The sequence below is a fragment of the Anticarsia gemmatalis genome, chromosome 22 (assembly GCF_050436995.1).
Source record: "Anticarsia gemmatalis isolate Benzon Research Colony breed Stoneville strain chromosome 22, ilAntGemm2 primary, whole genome shotgun sequence".
In the NCBI taxonomy this organism is placed as follows: domain Eukaryota; kingdom Metazoa; phylum Arthropoda; class Insecta; order Lepidoptera; family Erebidae; genus Anticarsia; species Anticarsia gemmatalis.
In genome coordinates this window covers 8,855,021-8,877,837 of record NC_134766.1, presented here as the reverse complement: position 1 = coordinate 8,877,837, position 22,817 = coordinate 8,855,021, and the positions used below count along the sequence as shown (strand labels likewise).

The 22,817-nt window shown below is 33.1% G+C and overlaps 1 protein-coding gene across 1 annotated transcript; it reads left to right on the top strand.

Annotated features, from left to right (window-relative positions):
- Positions 1-1,790: 1,790 nt before the first annotated feature.
- On the top strand, positions 1,791-21,196 carry LOC142982748 (organic cation transporter 1-like). The gene is made up of 12 exons (XM_076129427.1): positions 1,791-2,353; positions 10,191-10,384; positions 13,834-13,924; positions 14,321-14,431; positions 14,748-14,851; positions 15,139-15,332; positions 15,842-15,962; positions 16,308-16,443; positions 17,807-18,434; positions 18,768-18,899; positions 19,275-19,456; positions 19,882-21,196. The coding sequence occupies exons 1-12, from the start codon at positions 2,225-2,227 to the stop codon at positions 20,059-20,061; spliced, it is 2,202 nt and encodes a 733-aa protein (XP_075985542.1). The 5' UTR covers positions 1,791-2,224; the 3' UTR covers positions 20,062-21,196.
- Positions 21,197-22,817: the final 1,621 nt, after the last annotated feature.

Here is a 22,817-nt window from a genome sequence, read left to right as displayed (position 1 = left end):
AAATCTCGTCGAAAACACTTGTCAATATTGTCTCACTCAATATTTGAATAAGGATCTAAAACCGATCAACTTTAAGCTAATATCAATTAGGTATTTACACTTCTATTTAAAGTTAGAGGTATTAAATATGAGCATATTATTATCTAACTTATATAAGTATGTATTTATAAATAAATATTTTTGGACAACTCACACACAGTCACCAGAATCCAAAATAAGCCGAGTACTATTGTAACCAGAGGACTGATAAACATACTTATATACTTCTAAATACATACTTATAAAGATTTTAGAACCATTTATGTATGCATAGAAGTTTTTTCGAGACAACTACTGAACAGATTTTGGTAGTATTTGATACACAAATAATTTAACAATAACAGCTACTTAACCCTGTAAACCTTTTGACTTGGTCGAAGTAGCGAGCCAAAGCTAGTAGATAATATTTAAAAAAAATATGATAAAAGAAAACTAAATACACTGGAAATATTAAATACAATTTATATATTATGCTCCATTACATTATATGGATATGTGTAAACTTAACTGTTGGCAACAAAAACGGGAAAAATAGCAATGAATTCTTGATCCTGTTGTTGACATTTGAAATCGCTGACAATCGCACCACATCCTTATGGGATAAGTTTTAATATAACATGCTTAACTATTGAAAGTCGTTTCATTGTCACTTAATTTACTTCCTATTATTTTATTCAAATGCACAATAGTGAAAAGGGAGTTTCCATGGTTTAAGATGAAATGATGATTAAAACATCAGATCGCGTTATTATTATAATTGAATTATATTGTTTTTTATAGACTTTACAAATGCAAGATATTTCTTTATTTATTTTATTCCGTTAACAGTGCATTTATCGACAACTTTCAAAATTTTTGCACAAAATAAAAATTTTCAGACAACATGTGGATAAAAGAAATGACTATTTTCTGGGCTTGCCTGGAAATATTGTTATAGGAATGACCCAATATGGCCATTATAGTTTCATATTACTTCCAAAGGTTAAAGACGTTTGTTTCACCAATTACAGGAAACATACAACAAATACAGAACAACACATTTTATTGTTATTTAGATGAATAATAGTATTCTCAGTACGTCAACTGTTTTATGAGTAAGAGGTAGGTATGAAGAATTTCTACGTATGCATGTCTTTACGATGTTTTTGTTTTCTATTAGAGGAAATTATGACTTATATAAACAAATGGAATATTCTTGTATGGATATTAAATGGATGAGTTATAACCATGTAGAATTTGCTAAGAATGATTGCTTTCAGATTTAGTGCCTTTTCAAGATAATTGATTAGTTAAGGAAGTAAAATTTTCACAGACTCTTCAAGTGTCTGTCATTGCGGTATATAGTGTACTTAACCATTTTTATTTAGCATAAAACTTTAATAAAGTTTAGTTTAGGATACATACTTTTACATAAATATTAGACCAAAGAGACTGCTTAAAGTTATAATATTTACAGGATTCGATAAAATTTGGTGACAAATATTATTAGTTTAAAAATTTACAATACCTTGTTCTGATTTGTAGACTTAATTGAATGACACACTATTGAATGACATTTTTTTTGTATTCTAACTTTAAATCAAATCGACTTTTGAGTGAGAACACTTACAATAGTAGTGGTAATATCCTACCTTATCGTATAACGCGACAAAATGAAAACAACATGTGCGTATTAAAAGTGGTTATGAAACAAAGGATTATTACATTTGGTCGTGTTACCACCTTTGCTGTGGTCGTTCTGCGTTGCTTTAGTACGATTATGACTGTTTGACGAACGAACGTATTTATGTGAAACAGTTTTTTAAAGTTATCGTAAATATTTAAAAGGAAAGGAGACTTTTTGAAAAGTATAAGTTTTAAAATTGACTTTTAACTGTGTGAAAAGTTTACTTAAATAAGTGTTATTAAAAACAATTTTAAGTTTAGAATTAAATCTTTAATTATTATAAAAATAAAGGATTCAAAATTCAAATAAACTGTAAAAGAAAATAAACAAGTGACAGTGTAATTATTAAATGAACATTTCAAAAACAAAACAACACTCGAATTTCAAAAACAATTAAATCGAAACTTTAAAATGTTTTAAACAAATTGTTTGAACTCTCAATTGTTTTTGTTCAAAAATGTTTTATTCAGAGTGCGTTGGTGTTAAGTTTTTGGTACTGAAAGTGGTGTTGAGGTGACTATGACGTGGACTAGAGAGTTGGATGAGGCGGCGGTGCTGGCCACCAGGTCAGGCTACTGGCATGTAGTGCTGTTCTATTTGTTGTGCGGGCTAGCGGCTATTCCTACATCGTTTTTAGTTTTTGGACAGGTAAGAGCTGAAATTATTTTTATACTTTTTAAATTAGGTCGGAGAATGAGTCTTTTCGCATTATAAGTATGTATGAACTTGTAATAAAATCTCTTTGGCTTCAAGAATCACAAATGAGTACACGGTTCATTAGGTTTCTTTCAGTGAGATCGTGAGGTACCCAAATATCGAGCTTTTTTGTGTAGAGAAAAGATTTTATTAAGAGTTCATACATACTATAATGTCGAAACACTTTTTCTCCAACTTAAGTTTCTAAACCGTCACATTGTCCGGCAAAGGGCTCCCCCAAAGTCCTCCACCGATCTCTATCTTTAGCCATAGAGACCAGTAGGGATGAATATAGGTTAAAAAAAAGTTTACATACGCACATAAAATCGCGTTTTCTTCCTATATGGATAGGAGACATACATCTTGTCATTAGTGTTTATTTCAAAATAAGGTATGTGCGGGTGTTTTCTGAAAGAGTGGCTTAGGTAATTTCCCTTCAGTAGCAATTCAAGTAACCTTACCAATTTTGAGTTTCTTTAATGAGTGAATTTAATACGATTGCATGCGAATAAAACAAAAAGTCAGTGTGACGGACAGATATGTTTGCATCTTTTCATAAATAAGCATTTGGTTCGTATTTTTTTAAGCGTCTTTCTATTTTTTGTAAGAAAACTTCAACATAAATTTGAATTAGTGACATTGTGTTTCTATTTTTTATAATAATATGTAAACCTTCGTTAAATGCGATCTTCGAGTTATTAAAGATATAATAATATGCTCAACAAAGACACCCCGTGCAATTATATTTTAGCATATTTTGTCATAATATTTAAGAACAAACTGCGATGACTCTAACATGTTCGATTTTACTAAAAGCCTCGAAAGAAATAAAAATAAAGTTTTCCTCACTGACTTATTTTAAGAACAATAATGGTCCAAGTCTGAATAGATAATATTTACAATTACATTTTAAATTAACAACAATAAATACAAATATACAAATCTATAAAAAAGAAATAAAAGAAAAAAGTATTAAAATAGAAAAAAAACATGGGAAGCGCACTACGCGTCGTAGTTCTCTTCCATATCGCATTTTATTTTCACACTAGCTGACCCGCGCAACTTCGCTTGCGTCACATAAGAGAGAATGGGTCAAAATTTTCCCTGTTTTTGCAACATTTTTCACTGGTACTTTGCTCCTATTGTTAGTAGCGTGATGATATATAGCTTATAACCTTCCTCGATAAATGGGCTATCTAACACTGAAAGAATTATTCAAATCGGACCAGTAGTTCCTGAGATTAGCGCGTTCAAACAAACAATCAAACAAACAAACTCTTCAGCTTTATAATATTAAATATATTTTTCACTGGTACTTTGCTCCTATTGTAAGTAGCGTGATGATATAATATAGCCTATAACCTTTCTCGATAAATGGGCTATCTAACACTGAAAGAATTATTCAAATCGAACCAGTAGTTCCTGAGATTAGCGCGTTCAAACAAACAAACAAACAATTATTAATTATTAGTATAGATTAGTATAGATTCATAGTTTGAATAGTGCTTAGAGAAACTGCTGTTGAAGTTAGCATGAAGTGCATTCGTGCTGAACACTTTCCTACACCATACAATTCTATTTTTAGTTGCATTGAAGTCATTACTCAATCATGTGGATACGACCACAGGTTCAAACAAAAGTTGCTCTTTGTTCTCTTAAACTGAATAATACAGACACTAACTGAATTACTAATAAACGTCTTGTACTCTGATTAGTTAAACAGTCTTTTGTCACTTTCAAAAAATTTTGAAATGGTATAAGTGTGAAAATGTCGAGACACTATACAAACACTTATCAAAGCTCTTACCGTCTTTTCCCTTTTTCATTACAAAGACGGTTAGACTTTAATTTAACACACACTAATCCAATATGAACGTTTTTAAGTAAATGATTTAAACAGACGCCAACATAGAGTACAGTACAAACAGTCTCCGTGCTTCGGAGGGCACGTAAAAAGTCGGTCCCGGCTGTTGTCTTCTAAGATAGCAGTCGTTAAGCCATGTCAAAGACGTCTCGGGCGGCTTGAAGAATTTTAACACTAGGTTGACCACTAACCATACGACAAACAAACAAACAACAGAAGAAGGCAGGTTACCAGCTTGAAAGAACTTGTTAATCCTATATTTTAACCGAGGCAGTTCTATGCCTTATTCCAACCAAGATAAGGGTGATTTTTAAAAAAAGAGGGGATGCATTTAACACATATATAAAACGTAAATAATTATACGTTTTAAATAAAATTGAAGATAAAACAATAAAAAAGTCAGAAAAACATTTATGATTTACGAAAATACAAAAACAAATATTACTAAACATTTACTTTAAATTGTTTTTATTTTGTTTCTTGCTTGAATTTGTTTTTCCTGCACAACAACATTGTTTTAAGTTCAGTGACTGAGTGAGATGTTTTTGTTTTATTATAGAATATTTATGATTATAAATAGATTTGTAAGGTCGTCTCGCTCCGATAAAAATGCTGCTGATAAAGTGTATTGTTTTGCAAAAATAGAGATTTTAGAGTTTTGTGTCTACATGCTTAAATAAGGTCGAAGACAATATCATTCTGAGCAAATATTTTCAAAATTTTGAATAAATTAAATAATGTTTTTGCGAGGACACTTGTATATACTGTCCACTTAAAGTTTTTAAAAGAAGTGCTTAAAATATTAGTTATAAAACTTGACAGAATTTGTTCCAGAAAACTATTGTAACATTCTATGAACGCGTTCTGTTTCGCAAAGCTTTCTATACAAACATAATAATACGCTCGAAGGTATAGGCAAAGATGTAGGAAATACATCAGCGTTTTATCTTTAACAATATAAGTCCCACGTAACAAGAGGAAAGACTACACGTTACTAGACTCCGGACTATTATTGATAATAATCTAAAATTAATTAAAAAAGTACCAATAATACTTCGTCTTACCCGCGAAGCCAACCCGAGACCTCTTGATCAGCAGTGGTATACACTACCAACCGAGTCACAGAGGTATATACTGTGTAAATCAGCACCCAGTTGTAAGGAACCGGGGCTTTCAAAAATTAAATAAAATTCGTAGGGAAAGTTACGTCTACTGAAAATTTCAGCAGCTATTTATACTAGAGGCTGTAACGAAACCATAGCGCGATTCAGGATAAAGGTACAACGCCATCTATCGAGCGAGCGGGCAACTTTTGCACATGAAAATGTTTGTTGGTGTCCGAATATTTTATTGGTTTTTGTTAATAAAATGACTATTTTTGTGCAGTTTTTTCTAATTATTTGACTACTTTATTCACTGGCTTCACTCACATGTAATTTATGTTACTACTTAGTGAAGAATAAGGAATATTATCAACCTATATCCGCCGATTGCAGCTCTTGTAGAGTACTTTTCTTGTTATTGAATGCTGACACTTACATTTGATTCTAAGTCTGTTCATGAAATGTTATTTTATGTATTAATATTAGTTAGTTATTCAAATTAAGTTAAGTAAAACTTTTGGTAACACTATAATTGAGTATTTCATATAAGTTAAGATCTATATTATTTGTCTGTTTTAGATTTTTTATTTAACAAAAATATTTAATTATTTTTATTGGTTGAGCGTTTAATATGGCCGATAGTATAAACTTATCTTGACAAGATATGTGGTAGTTGATCGCGCTACTTTCTTAAATTACATCATGAGTGGGTACAATCACAGTCGATATATCTGTCTGCTGATAAGATTATTAGTTGTACTACTTTATAAATAGTTTACGGTAAACGACTAATATAAATATTCTACTAGCACCTCAATTATTAAAGCAATTTTTTCAACTGTTGGGTAAATTTTTGTTAATAGAATTATGATGTATAAAAGGTTTGTTTATACGATCCTACTTAGTTTCTGTGAAAATATTATAGATAGAAGGCCATAAACGAACACTTTTGCTGCACTTTAAATATTTGTAATTTTTTTTTATCCACCGTCCCTTTTATGTATTGTGTTTAAGGTCGCAGTGGTTAAGGTTTGCCGCCACGGCATTACCATTGTGTTGGGAGGTCGTGGCTTCGATTCTCACACAGAACAAATATATGTGCGATCCACAAATAGTTGTTTCAGATCTGGTTGTACTTTGTGGCCGTTGTATGTATGTTTGTAAAAGACCCCGCGACACAAAAGCAATTCTTATTGCGGGACTCGTCTTTATAAGAAAAAAAATATTCATATTATGTTTACCTCGTGATAATATTAGAGGTGGACTAAGAGCTAACCTCTCCTTCGTTCGGAAGGAGACCCTTGTCCAGCAGTGGGCAAAACGTTGCTCACAAAAAAAATCGTACCAACTAATGCAATAACCCAAAAAAATACCTATTATATTCCTACGGAGATTAAACCAACAATATTGAGTTACACTTGAACAACACAAATAATTATCATACAGTGTTAGATAACGAGTACTGCACTTGTGTAACGATGTCCCATTGAACAGCCATTCATAAAATATCTATTCAGGTGTCGTAAACAAGATTGTGCTAGAATTTTGATGTGACTTTAAGGAGTTTAAATAGCGTTAAGATTTAAATGACAATATTGACATGCTTTTCAAAGACTGTTGAAGATAGAAATCAGGACTGCATTAATGATTATTTAGACTTGTTATTCTTGTAGTCATAAATTCGCTTTACTTTCAGGTATTATTTTATAAAATGGAAAGGAGCAGTTTTAAAGATTTACGTAAAAGTACATAATACTTTCAACTTTGTCTTTTTTATGATGTTTTATTTTGATTATATTTATATTTTAGTTTGTTTCTTTTGTATACAGTTAGCTTTGATATTATCAACTTATTATTATTTAAAACAATTAAATAATATAAATTGATAATATCTTACCTTTTTGCCATGATTGCCGAGGAATAGCAGGAATATAGCTTGGCTCAATCGGATAATTTTATTTTCATATTTTAATGCTTTGTTTTCAGCCCACTAGCATATAAGTAAAGCAATAGATGGAAATCAAAACAAAATAATAAAATATTAATAACTAATAATTAACTATTGTACATTCAAAATGCAAAAATGGCTGAACTCAATTTTGCTAATACACTTTTATGGCATAGCTTTAAATAATGAGAATCATAACAAGCCCATAACATTATGTAAATACCCATATACTTACAACAATTCTTCAAATACCCGCTCACCTACATTCCTATACTATACTACTACTATAGTCCAACAACTTCTTCTTCGCATGCAAAATTTGCGGCTGGTAGATATGTACAAGATACCAAATTGGGAACTGCAGTGACCCGTAGACTTATGCAGCTGATGGTGGCCTGTTTGATACTGTTACTGTATAAAGCTGGAGAGTTTGTCTGTTTGTGTGTTTGAACGCGCTGATCTCAGTGCTGGTGCGAATTGGATTTTTTTTTACTGTTGGATAGCCTATTTATTGAGGAAGGCTAATAGGCATCACGCTACGACCAACAGGTGCAGAGTACCTGTAAAAAATATTAGAAAAATGGGGGACAATATGACTCTCTTATGTGACGCAAGCGAAGTTTGGTGAGTCAGCTATTTTAAATTTACAGAATCATGAATCGTTATCTTGATGAATCTAACATCACAAGGCTCTTTACTAAGTTGTTGGACTGTACCTACTTTTGCAAACAAGAGTGTCAAACAAAATACCTGCGCACGATTCCTTCAGCGGTTTAACAATACAATTCAGTGCATAATCGTACTAATATCGTAAGAGCACGTTCACACCTTTTGTCATACAAATTGTTTACTAGTTTATGTAATTGCTGTATGTAGGTGATTGCGTGGTGTTTACTTGCAATTTAGTGGAGTATTTTCAAAGGGTTATCTTTTTGAGGACCTTTCTGGCCCGGTTTGACTTAGTAGAACATTTTCAGAGTAATATTTCTAAAGGTTAAGGATGAGTTAGGCAGTCTCAGATTGGATCCTGATAGCAAAAGAAATGAATACTTGAAAATCATGGTCTTTCCTTTCTGAAACTCCCGTAACGAAAGGTATGGCATAAAAAATCATTGAATAGATGTTTTTCGTACTTTATACTCAGCTATTATGATCACCCCGATGAAAACTAATGATAAGCAAATTACCAATCCGATACCTAGAAATGCATATTCTATGTGAACTGTGACACATGGTGTGATATTTATGGTGCATAGCGTGACAATGGCTTTTATTATAACCCCTTCTCCCCCCACGGTATTAAATTAATGGTTAGTGCAGGAATTAAGTATATTAGAATACCTAGCAGAATTACGTGTATGTACTGTACTTGAATAGTTCAATAGTATTTTTTAACAGACTGTCTTTCACGACAACGATAAATAAATGAATTTAAAAGAATATTGTTTTCATGATAATGTCGGATACATATTTTCATCATAACTTATAAACTTTTGCGTTGCATATTTATTGTGTATTTCAATATGGAAAATAAAGCGAACATGCATTTTTACCTTAGAATGCCTGACGCTTGCGCCTCGATTGGCGCAAGCTGATGATAAGTCATATACGAATATGAGTTCAGGATAACATTTTGTCGCATTTGGGGAAAATTTGTACTCTCCATCCGATCTTACAAAATGCAAATGCAATGCTTTAAATAGATCAAAATATAGACTATGTTTGTAACAATGTTTCTTTAATCCTATAATTCTATTGCCCATTTTTTCACGAAATTGTGTAACCAATGACAGCACAATATTTTGAACAGGCCACAATGACAAGTCTATTCGTTAATCACGATCACTATTTGTTTAATTGCTACTGTAGCTCGATTCTCTACTACATTACTATCGAGTATCTATACTAATATTATAAAGCTGAAGAGTTTGTTTGTTTGAAGGCGCTAATCTCAGGAACTACTGGTCCGATTTGAAAAATTCTTTCGGTGTTAGATAGTCCATTTATCAAGGAAGGCTATATATCATTAGGTAAGCTACGACAAATAGGAGCAGAGCAGCAGTAAAAAATGTTACAAAAACGGAGAAATTATGACCCATTCTCTCTTATGTAACGCAAGGGAAGTTGCGCGGGTAAGCTAGTGTAAGATAAATGTTGTATGAAAATCTGGTCAGCGCCTCTAGCGGACGTCGTAGAAACTATTTTTGCTGTAAATTTTAAATGTCAAACTCCTCGATACCCGATGGTTCCAATAGTCGAGAATCGCGCTACAGACAGGAGAGTATTTTCAACATGCCACAATGACAAGTCTTTTAGTTAATCACGATAACTTTTTGTTTAATTGCTTCTGTTTAAAGTTCGATGAACAAAATTGCGTTTATATTGAATCGCATCATTGTCAATTGGTTAGTCTTTTTATGTGTGTTGTGCTGGTCAAGAGTTATTGTTTGTTTATCTTAAGTGATTATATTGATAGTGTTACTTTATGTTGATAATAATGGTTTTAGTAGAATACAGACGAAGTATCTTGCTATAACAGGGAAATGTTTTAAAATCGCTTGGAGAGCTGATTGCCGAAAACTAGATTTTAGTTATCTTTGTTATGTTTCCGCCAAAATCGAAATCTTTTGGCAAATGATCTTCTCGTTCCACTATTAAGTGACTAGTTTCCGATTTTGTCCCCATGTAAGGTTTCCCCGGAGTCTGGAATACAAGAGTATTTTGAGTTCATCCAAGCTGTAACTAGTTGTGTGCCAAATTTTGCAAACAAAATGTCGATGTACGAGAAGGATTATTATTATTTTCTTATGTCAGACTGTCCTTTATTTTGAGTGCATGAAAAGTTTATCAAAAATGATCTTTTTCCATTTCCAGGTCTTCACAAATGCAACTCCAGAGCATTGGTGTGCTCCACCCCCGGAGCTGGAGCACCTAGGTCTTCCAGTCGAACTGGTCCGTTCACTCACGATACCAAGGCAACATGAACATGAAGTGTACGAATCTTGCAGCGCTTACGACATCGACTCCACAGAGCTGCGGGAAGCGCTGAAGAATTATGTTGAGGAAAGGTACTTTTCTTTTTTCTTTTAATGGTTTTTCGAATTGCTTTTGGAGCATTTGAATAAGGCTGCCTGTGTTTATGTTAGCCTGGTACTTCTAGTTGATGATTATATCAATTTGTTTAGAATTGTGTCTAATTACATTAATTCTTCTTTCGACTAGTCCATAATATATTAATCAATAGAATATTATAAAGCGAAAGTTGGTCTGTCTGCTAAGTTTTCTCGGCTAACTGAATCGGTTTACATAAAATTGATTTGTTAAACTTTGCGAAAAAACCAGTAATTAACTGTCCCTAATTTTCAAATCATTACTACTTAAATATAGTTTTTATAGATACCAAAATGGTAATAATATGTTATATTTTTTCTGCTTGACTGCTTCCAGTATATTCCACTGTATCTCAAAAGCAGGTAATAAAAAAGTAGATCTGTGCAAAAATATATACAGAAAAATAGCGGATCTATATTAATTTACATTGATTAATGATAATGTATCTATCAAGATATAAATGATCACCTAGCTGGGGTATAATCTAGGCACAGTTCGTGAATTAATCTAGGCGATCGATCAATGTTCGAAAACAGGTCTCCAATTAATAGCAATGACTTTGATATCGATAATTCTGAGACCATTTGAGATTGAACTAGAATATTTTCATTTTAAATTACAATTTAGCTTTGGCTAAACATTTAAATTCAATCAAACTGTTCAGAAAACTATTGAGCATTTACTAGACATAGCGAATGTCAACAATCTGTGAAAATAGCAACGGCTTTACTTTGATGTGTTTTTGATAGGTATAATGTGTGTGTATTAATTAAGTAAAACTTCTTACTTCAAAAATATTGTTTTACCAACCTTTTAGCGCTATTCCTTACGATAAAATCATAATTTGCATCACCAGCTAACAGAAGCTCGATTCTCAACTACTATCCTATCAATAACCGGCTTGTCATCAAGAAATTTTGTATGAAAATCTGATCAGCGCCTCTGACGGGCGTCGTGGGAATTATTTTGGCAGTACATTCTAAATGTGAAACTTTCGGGCTATTCCTTGAGTAAATCGATCCCCGAGGCCCCCGATTTATTTTTATATTAACAAACTATTTTTAAAATAATTTGCAGGTCTATAAATATGGCATTTGGATATTAATTTAAAAGTCAATACACGAAAAGTGTCATGGTGTTCAGGATAGTTGAAAGTTGTATCTCAATGCCAACTGCGTAATCTCCTTGAGAACCTTCACACAGGATTAATGTCAATATGCCATGTGTTATTCAATAAGCCTAGTTTAAGTTTGATACCTTGTATAGTATGTTTAAGATCTTATAATCTTTTAAGCCTAAATTATTTTAGTCTTAAGTAAACTTTACTACTAGAGCTAAATCCTTTTTTCCTTAAAGTTTAAGAAAGCTTTTCATTCATTGTTATACAACACTAAATATAGATCTTACTATCTGCTAGGTCTAAATTATTTTAAAGTCTTTTAGTAAACTTTACAACTAGAGCTAGTTTATTTTTCCTTTCGGCTTAATAAAGCTTATTATTTATTGTTATACAACACTAAATGGAACAAAAAACTACAACGAGTTCTAGCGGGTGATAGTATATTATACCAATTGTTTAGAAAATAATAAATCACTTGGTCTAGAGGTAAAAGAAAATATCTTATCGAAAATACACAACACGAGCGCGATAGCTGGCTTCGGATTTAGTGTGGTCGGTTAGTGAATAAGTAATCAGTAAAGAAAGCAGCCTCCATATGTGGTTGAATGTAACAACCAAAAAAGGATTATTTATGTAAAAAAGCGACAGCTTTTGCGTGATTCCATTACATAGACCTACTCAGAACAAGGATAATTGTGTAATTGTCTATGTCACTTCTTCTGTAATTGTGTATGTGACTGAACTTCTCTTAAACGACTGGCCCGATTTAGATGCACAATTTTGTCCGCTGGACAATGTAAAAAAGTTTAAAATTTTCAAATTAAAGACGTGTAGACAGGACAACGTCTGTCGGGTCCGCTAGTTGTTAAAATAAAAGTTCTAATCATTTTTATCCTTTCAAGTTTAACGTTATGAGTTTATCAGTTAAAATATTATATAATAGCACTAATAATTTTGACTGACGTCTGTTTAAATGTCCATCAATCATTTAGTTCGCAAAAACGAACGACTTGAACTTTATAATTGAACAAACAAAGACTTAAACTCGTTTTCAATGAAAAAGTCATACAAAGTCTCACTTTTAGTTCCGTATGATGCGTTTAAATTTTAAATTCAAAACATTTGCTGTCAAAAAACATACAAACATACATAAAACGTATAGGCAGAGGTGTATGTATATAAACGGGTATGGAATAGAACCATGTTTCGCCATTAAATATGTAAGTCTCAAGTAATATGCGGGAGTCTATTACTTAGCGTATTCTACGGAATATACTTAGTCTATTATGCTGCCATTTTTTTTTAATATTCTACTTAGTGTAAAAGTAGAACTCAAAGTGTTTAGCACTTTTGTCTTTCGGTACTTCTCCTACGATCTTATCAATATTCGTTTAGTTTTTTTAGTTTGTAGTGTATGCACCTTTTTATTTATATTTTTGCGGAACACCAATTAGACTACGAGTGCCAGGATTGTATTATGACAAATTGTTTGATAACAGACTTATTAAAACTCCAGACAAGATTAATGACCGTGTTTAGACGTTTTCATTTTAAAAACCATAATTACTATCTTAGAGTTGGTCATTTAATTTGTTTGCTTTATATTAATACTAGCTGACCCGCGCAACTTCGCTTGCGTCACCTAAGAGAATTGGTCAAAATTTTCCCCGTTTTTGTAACATTTTTCGTTGCTACTCCGCTCCTAATGACCGTAGCGTGATGTTATATAGCCTATGGCCTTCCTCGATAAATGGGCTATCTAACACTGAAAGAATTTTTCAAATCGGACCAGTAGTTCCTGAGATTATCGCGTTCAAACAAACAAACAAACAAACAAACTCTTCAGCTTTATTATATTAGTATAGATAGACGTATTATAGAGCATTGGCATGCACGTTTTATTTAGATAATAAAGAATAATCATGTGTATTTTCATAACTAAGTAATTGTATCAAACAAACATTCATATGCTTAATTCTGTATTTTGTATAGATAATTCAGCCGCGTTTCTTGCATGCAAGGTTCTCTACTCAGCTGCTGGACTATAGCATTACACCAAGCAAAGAATATTTGTTTTGTTTCCAATTTTAAAAGCACAAAATTTTATTTGCCAACATCCATTGCCACCGACCATGGTTATCTTTCGATTTGATAGAAATTTCAAGAAGTTACTCTAAGAAAATAGTTATACCAAAATACGCTGAAGGGCTGACCGATTCTTCATAGAAAATGTACTTGGTTGTGAATAATCAATATAAAAACATTAACGATTTTGTTATTTTACAGCACAGTAGCAGTTAAAGAAGATGACTACATTCGTTCCATAAAGATATTTCAACTAATACCAGTCAGCAGTAATGCCGCGAGGAATGATCTTGTAAGTAGAAATGCAATGAAATCAATATACTAGAAAACTCTTCCCTTTCTGATTGACTGATGGATAAAAACATTGCAGATGGCAATAGATTATTTTACCTTTAACACGACCATGACTCAGTTTGAAGAAGTAGGTATCTTTTCTACTTAGATAATTATGCAGACACTAACACACAACATTAAGCAGTGAGTTTTAGCATCGGTTGTATTTACATATCTATTGTCTGTACTTCAAATATAATAGTTGTATTTTATTCCTATTCCTTCATAAGTCTAGTCTCTAAAATCAAACAAAATACAAATTCAAATTTTCTCTAAATCATTTACATAATATTAAGAAATTTTGCTAATATTTTAACAGGAATGAATTTTGTTTTACAACTTTCTCTCTATTCAGATAACCAACATCACAAATGCAGTTCTATCAGTGCGAAGAAACACCACATCTCCTTGCAGCAATGGATGGAAGTTTAGCAAGGAACAGTACAAGAGAACTCTTGTCACTGATGTAAGTAAAAAATGTGGCTAAATCCTACTAATATTTAGATATTTTATACACACTTGGGTTGCATGAAGCTTCCTTAAAATCAGTAGGATGAAATCAAAGAATTGCAGAATTAATTACGGCTGGGTGTTTGATTGTTATGACTACCTCACAGTTGTTTCACGGTCGGTCATGACTTTGGTTTCGGCAATTAAAAAAATATACTGACATGGTGCATAGCTTCATTTTTAAAGTTCCTTGTTTTCCAAGCTGGATTTGATTTGTCTTTCAAGAACCATTAATTTTCTATTAAATCTGAAATTTGCTTTTTCTTTTTCAGTACTCCCTCGTCTGCGACATGGACTGGTTGCCGAGGTTAAGCAATACTCTGTTCTGGGTCGGATCTATATTCGGGAACTTGTTCTTCGGATGGATGTCAGACAGGTAAATTATTTGATTTATTATTCTGGACAATTCTTTATCAACATCAACATTGAGCTTATTCTTTATAATGATAAAATTGTGTGGTGTACAAGTAGAGTCACAAAAAATTTGTTATGTTCTCGATATACATATTATAGATGCTTCTAATCAGCCATTTGAATTCAGCATTGAAACGATTGAATCTAACACTGATCAGATTTAAAAGTAACACGACTACCATTTTTTATTTTAATACCCCTAACGTACGAGAATATTTCTGTACTAGCATTCTCATTTCCTCTTTTCAGATACGGCCGCCGCCCAACAATCATAGTGATGATAATCCTGGAAGTGCCTCTGCCAATAGCGGCCGCCTTCATTACATCATACTGGACGTACGTGGGACTGTTCGTGGTCAGCGGGCTGTTCTTCCCGGCGTTGTACCAGCAGCCGTTCATATTGGCTTTAGAGCTGATGCCGCCAGGGCAGAGGAATTATACGGGTAAGGGGTTTTAGTGTCGGTTTTTTTTAGGTACGGAATTTGATTGCTTTCTGAACGTTATTTGTGTGTTGTAGTTTTCAGAAACAAAGAAATGTTTACCTACTATAAAAGTTATTGGCTACTGAAGTGGTAATATTTTAAAACCTCATTGAGTTTTTTTACTTCGCTTTAGATTTTGCCATGCAAAAAGCTTGCAAGGCTGACTTTCTATCAATCTTTTACCTTACAATTTTTAATGCTGCCTTTTGGGACTCTACATTTGGCATTACATATCCCACTGTGCCTTTCTTACCTATTGCGTTACTACAGTAGTGATTTGGTCATTTCAACAATTTGATGTGATGGAATTTTGTGATTCTTGTATAGTTTCACACGTGTTATACTGCTTCTAATATTCAAAGTCCGGGCCCTGTATTTTAGCACTTTTGTGGAATAGCTTTAAATTATAAAAATGCCTATATCTTTTAAAATGGGGGGCTAATGCTAATAACTTGTCTAACTTATTCCAGGTATCGTGGTCGGCATGCTGTTTGCAACCGGCATGTGCCTGCTGTCACTGCTGGCGTATGCTGTACAAGACTCGTATCATTTAGCATTAGTCACTAGTTTACCTTTCTTATTATTATATGGGTAAGTTTAATTCATCAGATGTTCATTTAGAATTTCTAAGGGTAAGAGCTCAATTATTTTTTAAAACCAATCCCATTTCAGCCTCAATTTTGATATTAAATTGACTTTGATACCTGCCGAGAATCAAGTTTTTTTTTAAATAGTTACCAAGTCATTCTTGAGGTTTCTATTTGATTTTAGAATGACAGGCAACTTGCAGCATGCGACAAAAATGTCGCTTCAAAATAGTAATATCGGGTGCTCTTTTAGTACTATAATTAAGCTCTATAAAGATTTCGTGACAAAAACCTCATAAAAAATTAACGATTGTTTTACGACACTTAATTGTCATGTCATTTATTCCAGATACTACTGGTTAATACCGGAATCTCCCAGATGGCTGGTCGGCAGGGGTCGAATAGCCGACGCTGAGAAAGTGTTCAGGAATCTCGCTAGGAAGAACGGCATTCATTTGCCGAGAGGATTCTTATTAGAATTACATGTAAGTATTTTTAACCATTGCTGTTCGCAGGTTGAAACATACACCAATAACTTTTAGAAGTTATGTGTGTATTACAAATAATTATCACTTGTTCCAACGGTGAAGGAAAACATCGTGATGCAACCTTGCATGGCTAAGAGTACTTTAGAACAGTTCTTGAAGGTATGCAAAGTCCCCATCAGCCTCTCCCTCATTACGTTAGGAGATCCTTGCCCAGCCGTGGGACATTAATCGGTTATTTTTTTTACTGTTTCACTGCTACTGGGAAATGAGGGGGAGGGGTTAGGCCTTCAGTCCAAGTGCAGGTTGGGACATTAAAGTATACTTAGAGATAATATATTGTTTATGTCAGAGTTCATGATCATATTACATGGGGCATTTAAGTCAACCTTGCATTGTGTTCTTTCGGCTTGATGCTTTCAATCAAGCTGTCAATCAGATCAATGTCAAAGTGATGCTTTGGTCACGTTGCACTACAGACTTGGGCAATTATGAAACACAAAAGTTTAAGGATCAAAGGTTGTTTATTGAAAAAAGAAGGCGATGTATACATTGCAATCGATGCAACGTTAAAGTATGTATTTGTTTTCTATTGTACTTTTCGTTTGTGATTTGTATGATTGTTAAGATCCTCACTACTCATAAAATCACCATTTGAGGTACATCATCTGAAATAATCTAAGAAAAAGGCATACACAACTTTTAATAAAATACGTACATTACTTTGGGACAAATATATTTGACGGCTGATACAAAGCTCATATACCACTACTGGCTATTTGCAAACTCAAAACTCATCTGGGTTTTCCTCCATTCGTTGGCGAATTATAGACATTCAAACCAAAAATATTCCGTCATTCGGTTCATTGTTTTGGAAGAAACAAGCGACTATTTATAGTTCCTTAATTAAAGCGATTGTGGGCCAGGCTTATTACTATTATTGACACCTTAGTGTTAATTAATATTTCATGCATTTCCTCTTAGGTAGTTCCTAATCTTAAAATAATAAACCTATACTTATAATACCTCAAATAATTTTAAATACAAATATTAGATTCTTATTCTAACTATAAATAGCTAATATTGTTGTTATGGAAGTTTTTATGGCATCAGCAATAATAGATGACTTGACAAATTTGAGCGACTTGCATATTTTTTATATTTCAGTCATGTACCAAATTATATCATTGTACTGCTTAAACGTAACGGCGAGTTTGGTTCCCTTTTGCAACTATATTTAGAGAAATACACAAAAAATAGGATTATAATATTTAAACATCATATTTATATCCCACTCTCGATGAAGTACCTTAATAACAGAACAATGAAAACAAAATGTTTATCATTTGTCTTTCTATTACAGAAAAAAATAAAAGAAGAAGAAGAGAATACTCAAGAAGAATTAGCAACAATATCAAACATGAACGGTCACATCGCCGGCTACACAGAACTACAAGAAAAAGACGAACACGTTGACAGAAGAATAAGCAATATGCTCACGTTCAAACCAGACTTGACCAAAATAACTGAAACAGAAGAATCTAACAAAGACAGTCTAGAGAAGATTATAGCTCTAGAAGTAGCAGAGATAGTCAACAAGAAGACAAAGATGAAGAAAGAAGATGAAGAATTAAAAGAACAGAATATTACAGAAGCAACAAAATTGAATTCTGAACATCAGCAGAAAGCGACCCAGACTGATAGTTCTAAATCTCCAGCAAGTACATTAAGAAGAAAGTCTTTGCAACTAGTCAGTAAGATATTTAATCAAGAAGATGGAGATGATGACGTCATAGAGAATAAGAGGATGGATGATCAGAACTCTGAAGGAGATTGTAAGGCATCTCCTTTGGATGTGTTCAGATATCCCAATATAAGGAAGAAGTTTTTCCTATTGACGTTTGAATGGGTCGCTCTAGGAGTTGTTTATAACAGCCTGAGTTATAATACGCCTAATTTAGGTGTTAATGATTATTTGGCGTTTTTCATTGGTGAGTGCTTATATTTACTGTCTCAAAACTTTACTTTAATTATAGTTTATACCAGGACTTATTAATTCCGCAAATAATTATGGCCATTATTTTAGTATTATATGTATATAAATATACACCTTAAATTATTCTTGCTAGACTATGTTAGTGCAAGCATACAAGTATCTTAGCGAATCATGCCAGATTTTTTAGTTTTTCAACTTCAATACCTCAGTTCAATCGACAAAGTATGATTTTTGATTTCTGCATAAATAAAAAGTATTCAGCATTGAATCATTTAGTTTTTAAACACATGAATTATACATTTTAAAGTAAAACATTGATTCGTTTCAGGTGGTGCAGTAGAATTACCATCATACTTCATAGCGTGGCGTTGCATGGAGAGATATGGTCGTCGTTGGGTGCTCTGCATCTTCATGTGTGTTGGAGGCATCGCGTGTATGAGCTGTGTGTTGGTGCCTGAATGTAAGTTCTCCTTCGTTACTTACTTTCCTTTAGAAAACATGCTTAAGAAAGGCCAGAATCATATTCTACCATCATTCAAATTTTTTATGATATTTGTAACATAATATTTAAGATTTGTATCTTTTTATTAACCTATGGTTTTTATTGTCAAGCAAAGGCCGCTTTATAAATCGATCTTAATTTTGTCGTTACGTTTTTAATATTGTCTTTACTTATAATATTGAGCTCGTAAAATCTTGTTGTTTACTTATAATCAAAGCTTTTTTTCACTTTACGAGCAATATTATTGTCGCCTTTTTCATTTCCTTTTTTAGCATCAAGTGCATGCCATACAGTGAAATAGCAAATAATTTATTTTATTTTCTTCTATTTCAGCTTGGCCATGGATATTAGTATCTCTATCAATGTTAGGAAGACTCTTCACAGCGGCTTCGTTCGCAGTATTCTACGTTCTGATCGGAGAGCTATTACCAACTGTGTTGAGAGCTCAGGCGATGGGTGCGGCTTCGTTCATAGCTGGTCTTGGATTATTGGCGGTTCCTTATATTGTGCATCTGGTAAGTACTAGTAAGATTTTCTTCTTTATTCACCGTACAAATGTTAGCAAGTGTATTTTTTCTCTGGTAAAGTAGTTAGTACAGATAGATGTAATCAGATAGACAGTTCAAGTGGTATTACTTCCAATTATGTAACCTACTGAAATCTTATAAGGCTCCTGAAAGGTTTCTTGCGCAGTGCGCAAGTGGTCACAGGTTCGAACCCGAGGCAACACACCAATGACTTTTCGAAGTTATGTATGTATTAGAAATAATTACGGGAGGAGACTCTTGCCCAGCAGTGGGGCATAAACGGGTTAAATTTATTTTATTATTATTTTTTATTATAACTAAGGAATTTAGTTTCATTGATATTATTATATACACAAAACAAACTCATGTTATGCGTGCCATTAAATATTTTTTGAACTATTTTATTTTTCCAGGCTGTGTACTCCAGAGCATTACCACTAACCATCATGGGAGTCCTAAGCGTGATAGGAGGGGTGACTTTCCTTTTCCTACCAGAGACCCTCAACCAGCCACTACCCCAGACCCTCGGAGACGGGGAGATGTTCGGCCGAGACTTCAAGATATTGAGCTGCGTTGAGAAGCAGAGTGACTAATGTTTTGCAACAATATGTCTTAAATATTTGGACATAGAATTTGTTTTGCAATGCGATCGCAGAAAAGATTAGTGAAAAAATTTTGTTTTAATCATGTGCAACTCATCCTAAGACTCCCTGATTGAGAAAAAATAGGCATTTTTGTCACATACAATTGTCCAAGAATATCAAAAAAGAAATGCTATAGTCCAGTAACCTAGAAAAGAGTCTTGTATGCAAGATACGATGCAGCCGACAATCGTACACAAAATTCATAAAGAACATCAGCGGTTCATAGGTACATCCAACTGAGGCTGGCCTGTTTGATATAGTTAGTTTATTCTAAAAATATACAGAATTACTTAATATATTCTTGGCCAATTGTGCATGCTAGGACTACGTTACTAAGCTGTCGGACTTTATCCCACTGCTGGATACGCGAACCGAGTTCAGGTCATAAGTCCTTCTTCTGATGAAGACTGGGTTTAGGATATACATTTATAATTCATTGCAATTTTATGCCTGCATTGTTTGAAAAAAGTTAAAGGTTAATCATTTCACAACAAACTTAGTTTTTACCGGAGATTACGTTTCTCATAATTAAGATTTAAGTCACAAATTAATTTAGTTAACTTCTATTAGTAACTAGCATCCACGCATTATTAAAAAAAATCAATGAAACAGTAAATACTTCAACAATTTTACTATGGAAAGACGTTTAACATTTTTATTATTTTATAATTTTGAGATCTTTCAAAGAAATAAGTAGTGTACGTTATTCAGAATAAAAAAAATGCAACTATTTATAAAAAAAAGAGCTCCTATAAAAATAATACAGATATTTTCATTCATCGTACGGTATTTTAACTCGAAAGTTGTTTCGTTACATACTTTTTCGAATATTTACTACTTTTAATTATGTACCTACCTGTAAAAATAACGTCCCTATCCTTCAAAATTACCTTCAAAATATAAAGGTGACTCGTGTAAGGGCTCAAATACACACTCTACTACTGCGTGGCTTCTAGTAAAAATAACGAATACTTACTCTAGCTCTAGATAACACTATTATAAGCGTAGTTTAACAACAATTATGTAAATAAACAATGATACTACAATGTAAATACTGAATTATATAAGTTTTACAAAACATGCTGAGTTTTATTTCTTAGTAAGGATGATGGTTGTATAATTTAATTGAGTTGGTTTATCAGTTTATGAAACTAACTAGCTGACCCGTGCGGCTCCGCTCGCGTGAATTTCGTACTGTTGCTTATTCGTTTGAGCACGCGAATTGCGAAGCACTCGATACACCTACACATAAAAATGTTAACAACTCTTTTGTCATCTAATGGTTATTTCCGAAAGGGACCCGAAAGGCACACAATGTGACACAGGCTCAGGCAGGCCTGATTTCCTGTGGTTACCTTCTTTTCCGCTCTCGTCTGTATCCGTAGCAGTTTACAGTGTAAAATATAATACCTTATAATAGACTGACCATTGCTTACCCGTCTGGATTCAGAATATTATTATAGGTCCTATCTGCGCCGGATCTCTTCAGACGCGTAATAATGTATACTTGCGATGATACGTCCGAAACCGCGTAACCCGTAAAAATTTTTTATACTTATATCATCCGTTGTTTATTTTTTAAAACTTACCACATAGTCTGTTTCATAGCTATCCAATTTATTTCCTTAATGCAACCAATTAATTTGGTTATTAAATATTATGTGATTCGAACAACAACGCCATCTGTCAGTTGCGGCGAACAACGACAACAAACGAAATTACTCGGTTTGCCTAGGATATCCCGATTGCACCGGACCCACGTAAACAAACATTTTTGTGTAATATATCATACAACATTTATGTTTAAAAATCTTATAAATGTATAGCATGTTTCAAAGGTATTTTTTTTACAATAAAGCCATCAAAATAAATTAATTAGAAAAAACATGCTTTGTTGCGGTTTATAACGCCATCTATTGGTTGGTGCGAACAACAGGTATCGATACGGCAGGCGCCGCGTTAACTATGCGAATGTTGTGAAATGGATTGTAACGCCATCTATGGTCTCTATAGGGAAACGCAGGTTCAAAGGATTTCTACGTATTTTTTTCAATTTTCTAAAAATCTAATTTTATGCTATAAAAAGTATCCTAGAAATTGCTCCACTACTTATTCTATGCATATACCAAATTTCAGTGCATTCTATCCGGTAGTTTTTACGTGATAGCGACACATACAGACGGAGGACAGACAGACAGACAGACAGACAGACAGAAAAGAAAATTATAAATTGCAGATTCGGTATCAGTATCCGTTACTAAACATCCCCCATTGGTTTTTTTTAAATATATTCAATGTACAGAATTGACCTCTCTACAGATTTATTATAAGTATAGATATAATTGTAACAATCGGTCGTTAAACTGTTAAAATGTTTTTATTATAGGAAAAATATTTTACTGTTTTATTTCTGGGCACTGTTTCCTGTCGGATATTATGCTGATTTTTACGTTGATAGGGTTCCGTATCCAAAAGGTAAAACGGGACCCTATTACTAAGCCTCCGATGTCTGTCTGTCTGTCTCCAGGATGTATCTCATAAACTGTGATAGCTAGAAAGCTGAAATTTTCACAAATTATGTGTTTCCGTTGTCGCTTTAACAACAATTACTGAAAAGTAAAAAAAAAATTAAGTGGATCCTCTAACAATAAAAGTGTTTTTTTGTTCTTTTTTGGTATTGGTTTGCCCGGTTTTTTCTCATAATA

Coding starts and splice junctions, on each gene's coding strand:
- LOC142982748 (XM_076129427.1), top strand. CDS start 2,225: ATGACGTGGACTAGAGAGTTGGATGAGGCGGCGGTGCTGGCCACCAGG. Junction 14,852..15,138: donor TTCGGATGGATGTCAGACAG/GTAAATTATTTG, acceptor TCCTCTTTTCAG/ATACGGCCGCCGCCCAACAA. Junction 18,900..19,274: donor CTGTGTGTTGGTGCCTGAAT/GTAAGTTCTCCT, acceptor CTTCTATTTCAG/CTTGGCCATGGATATTAGTA.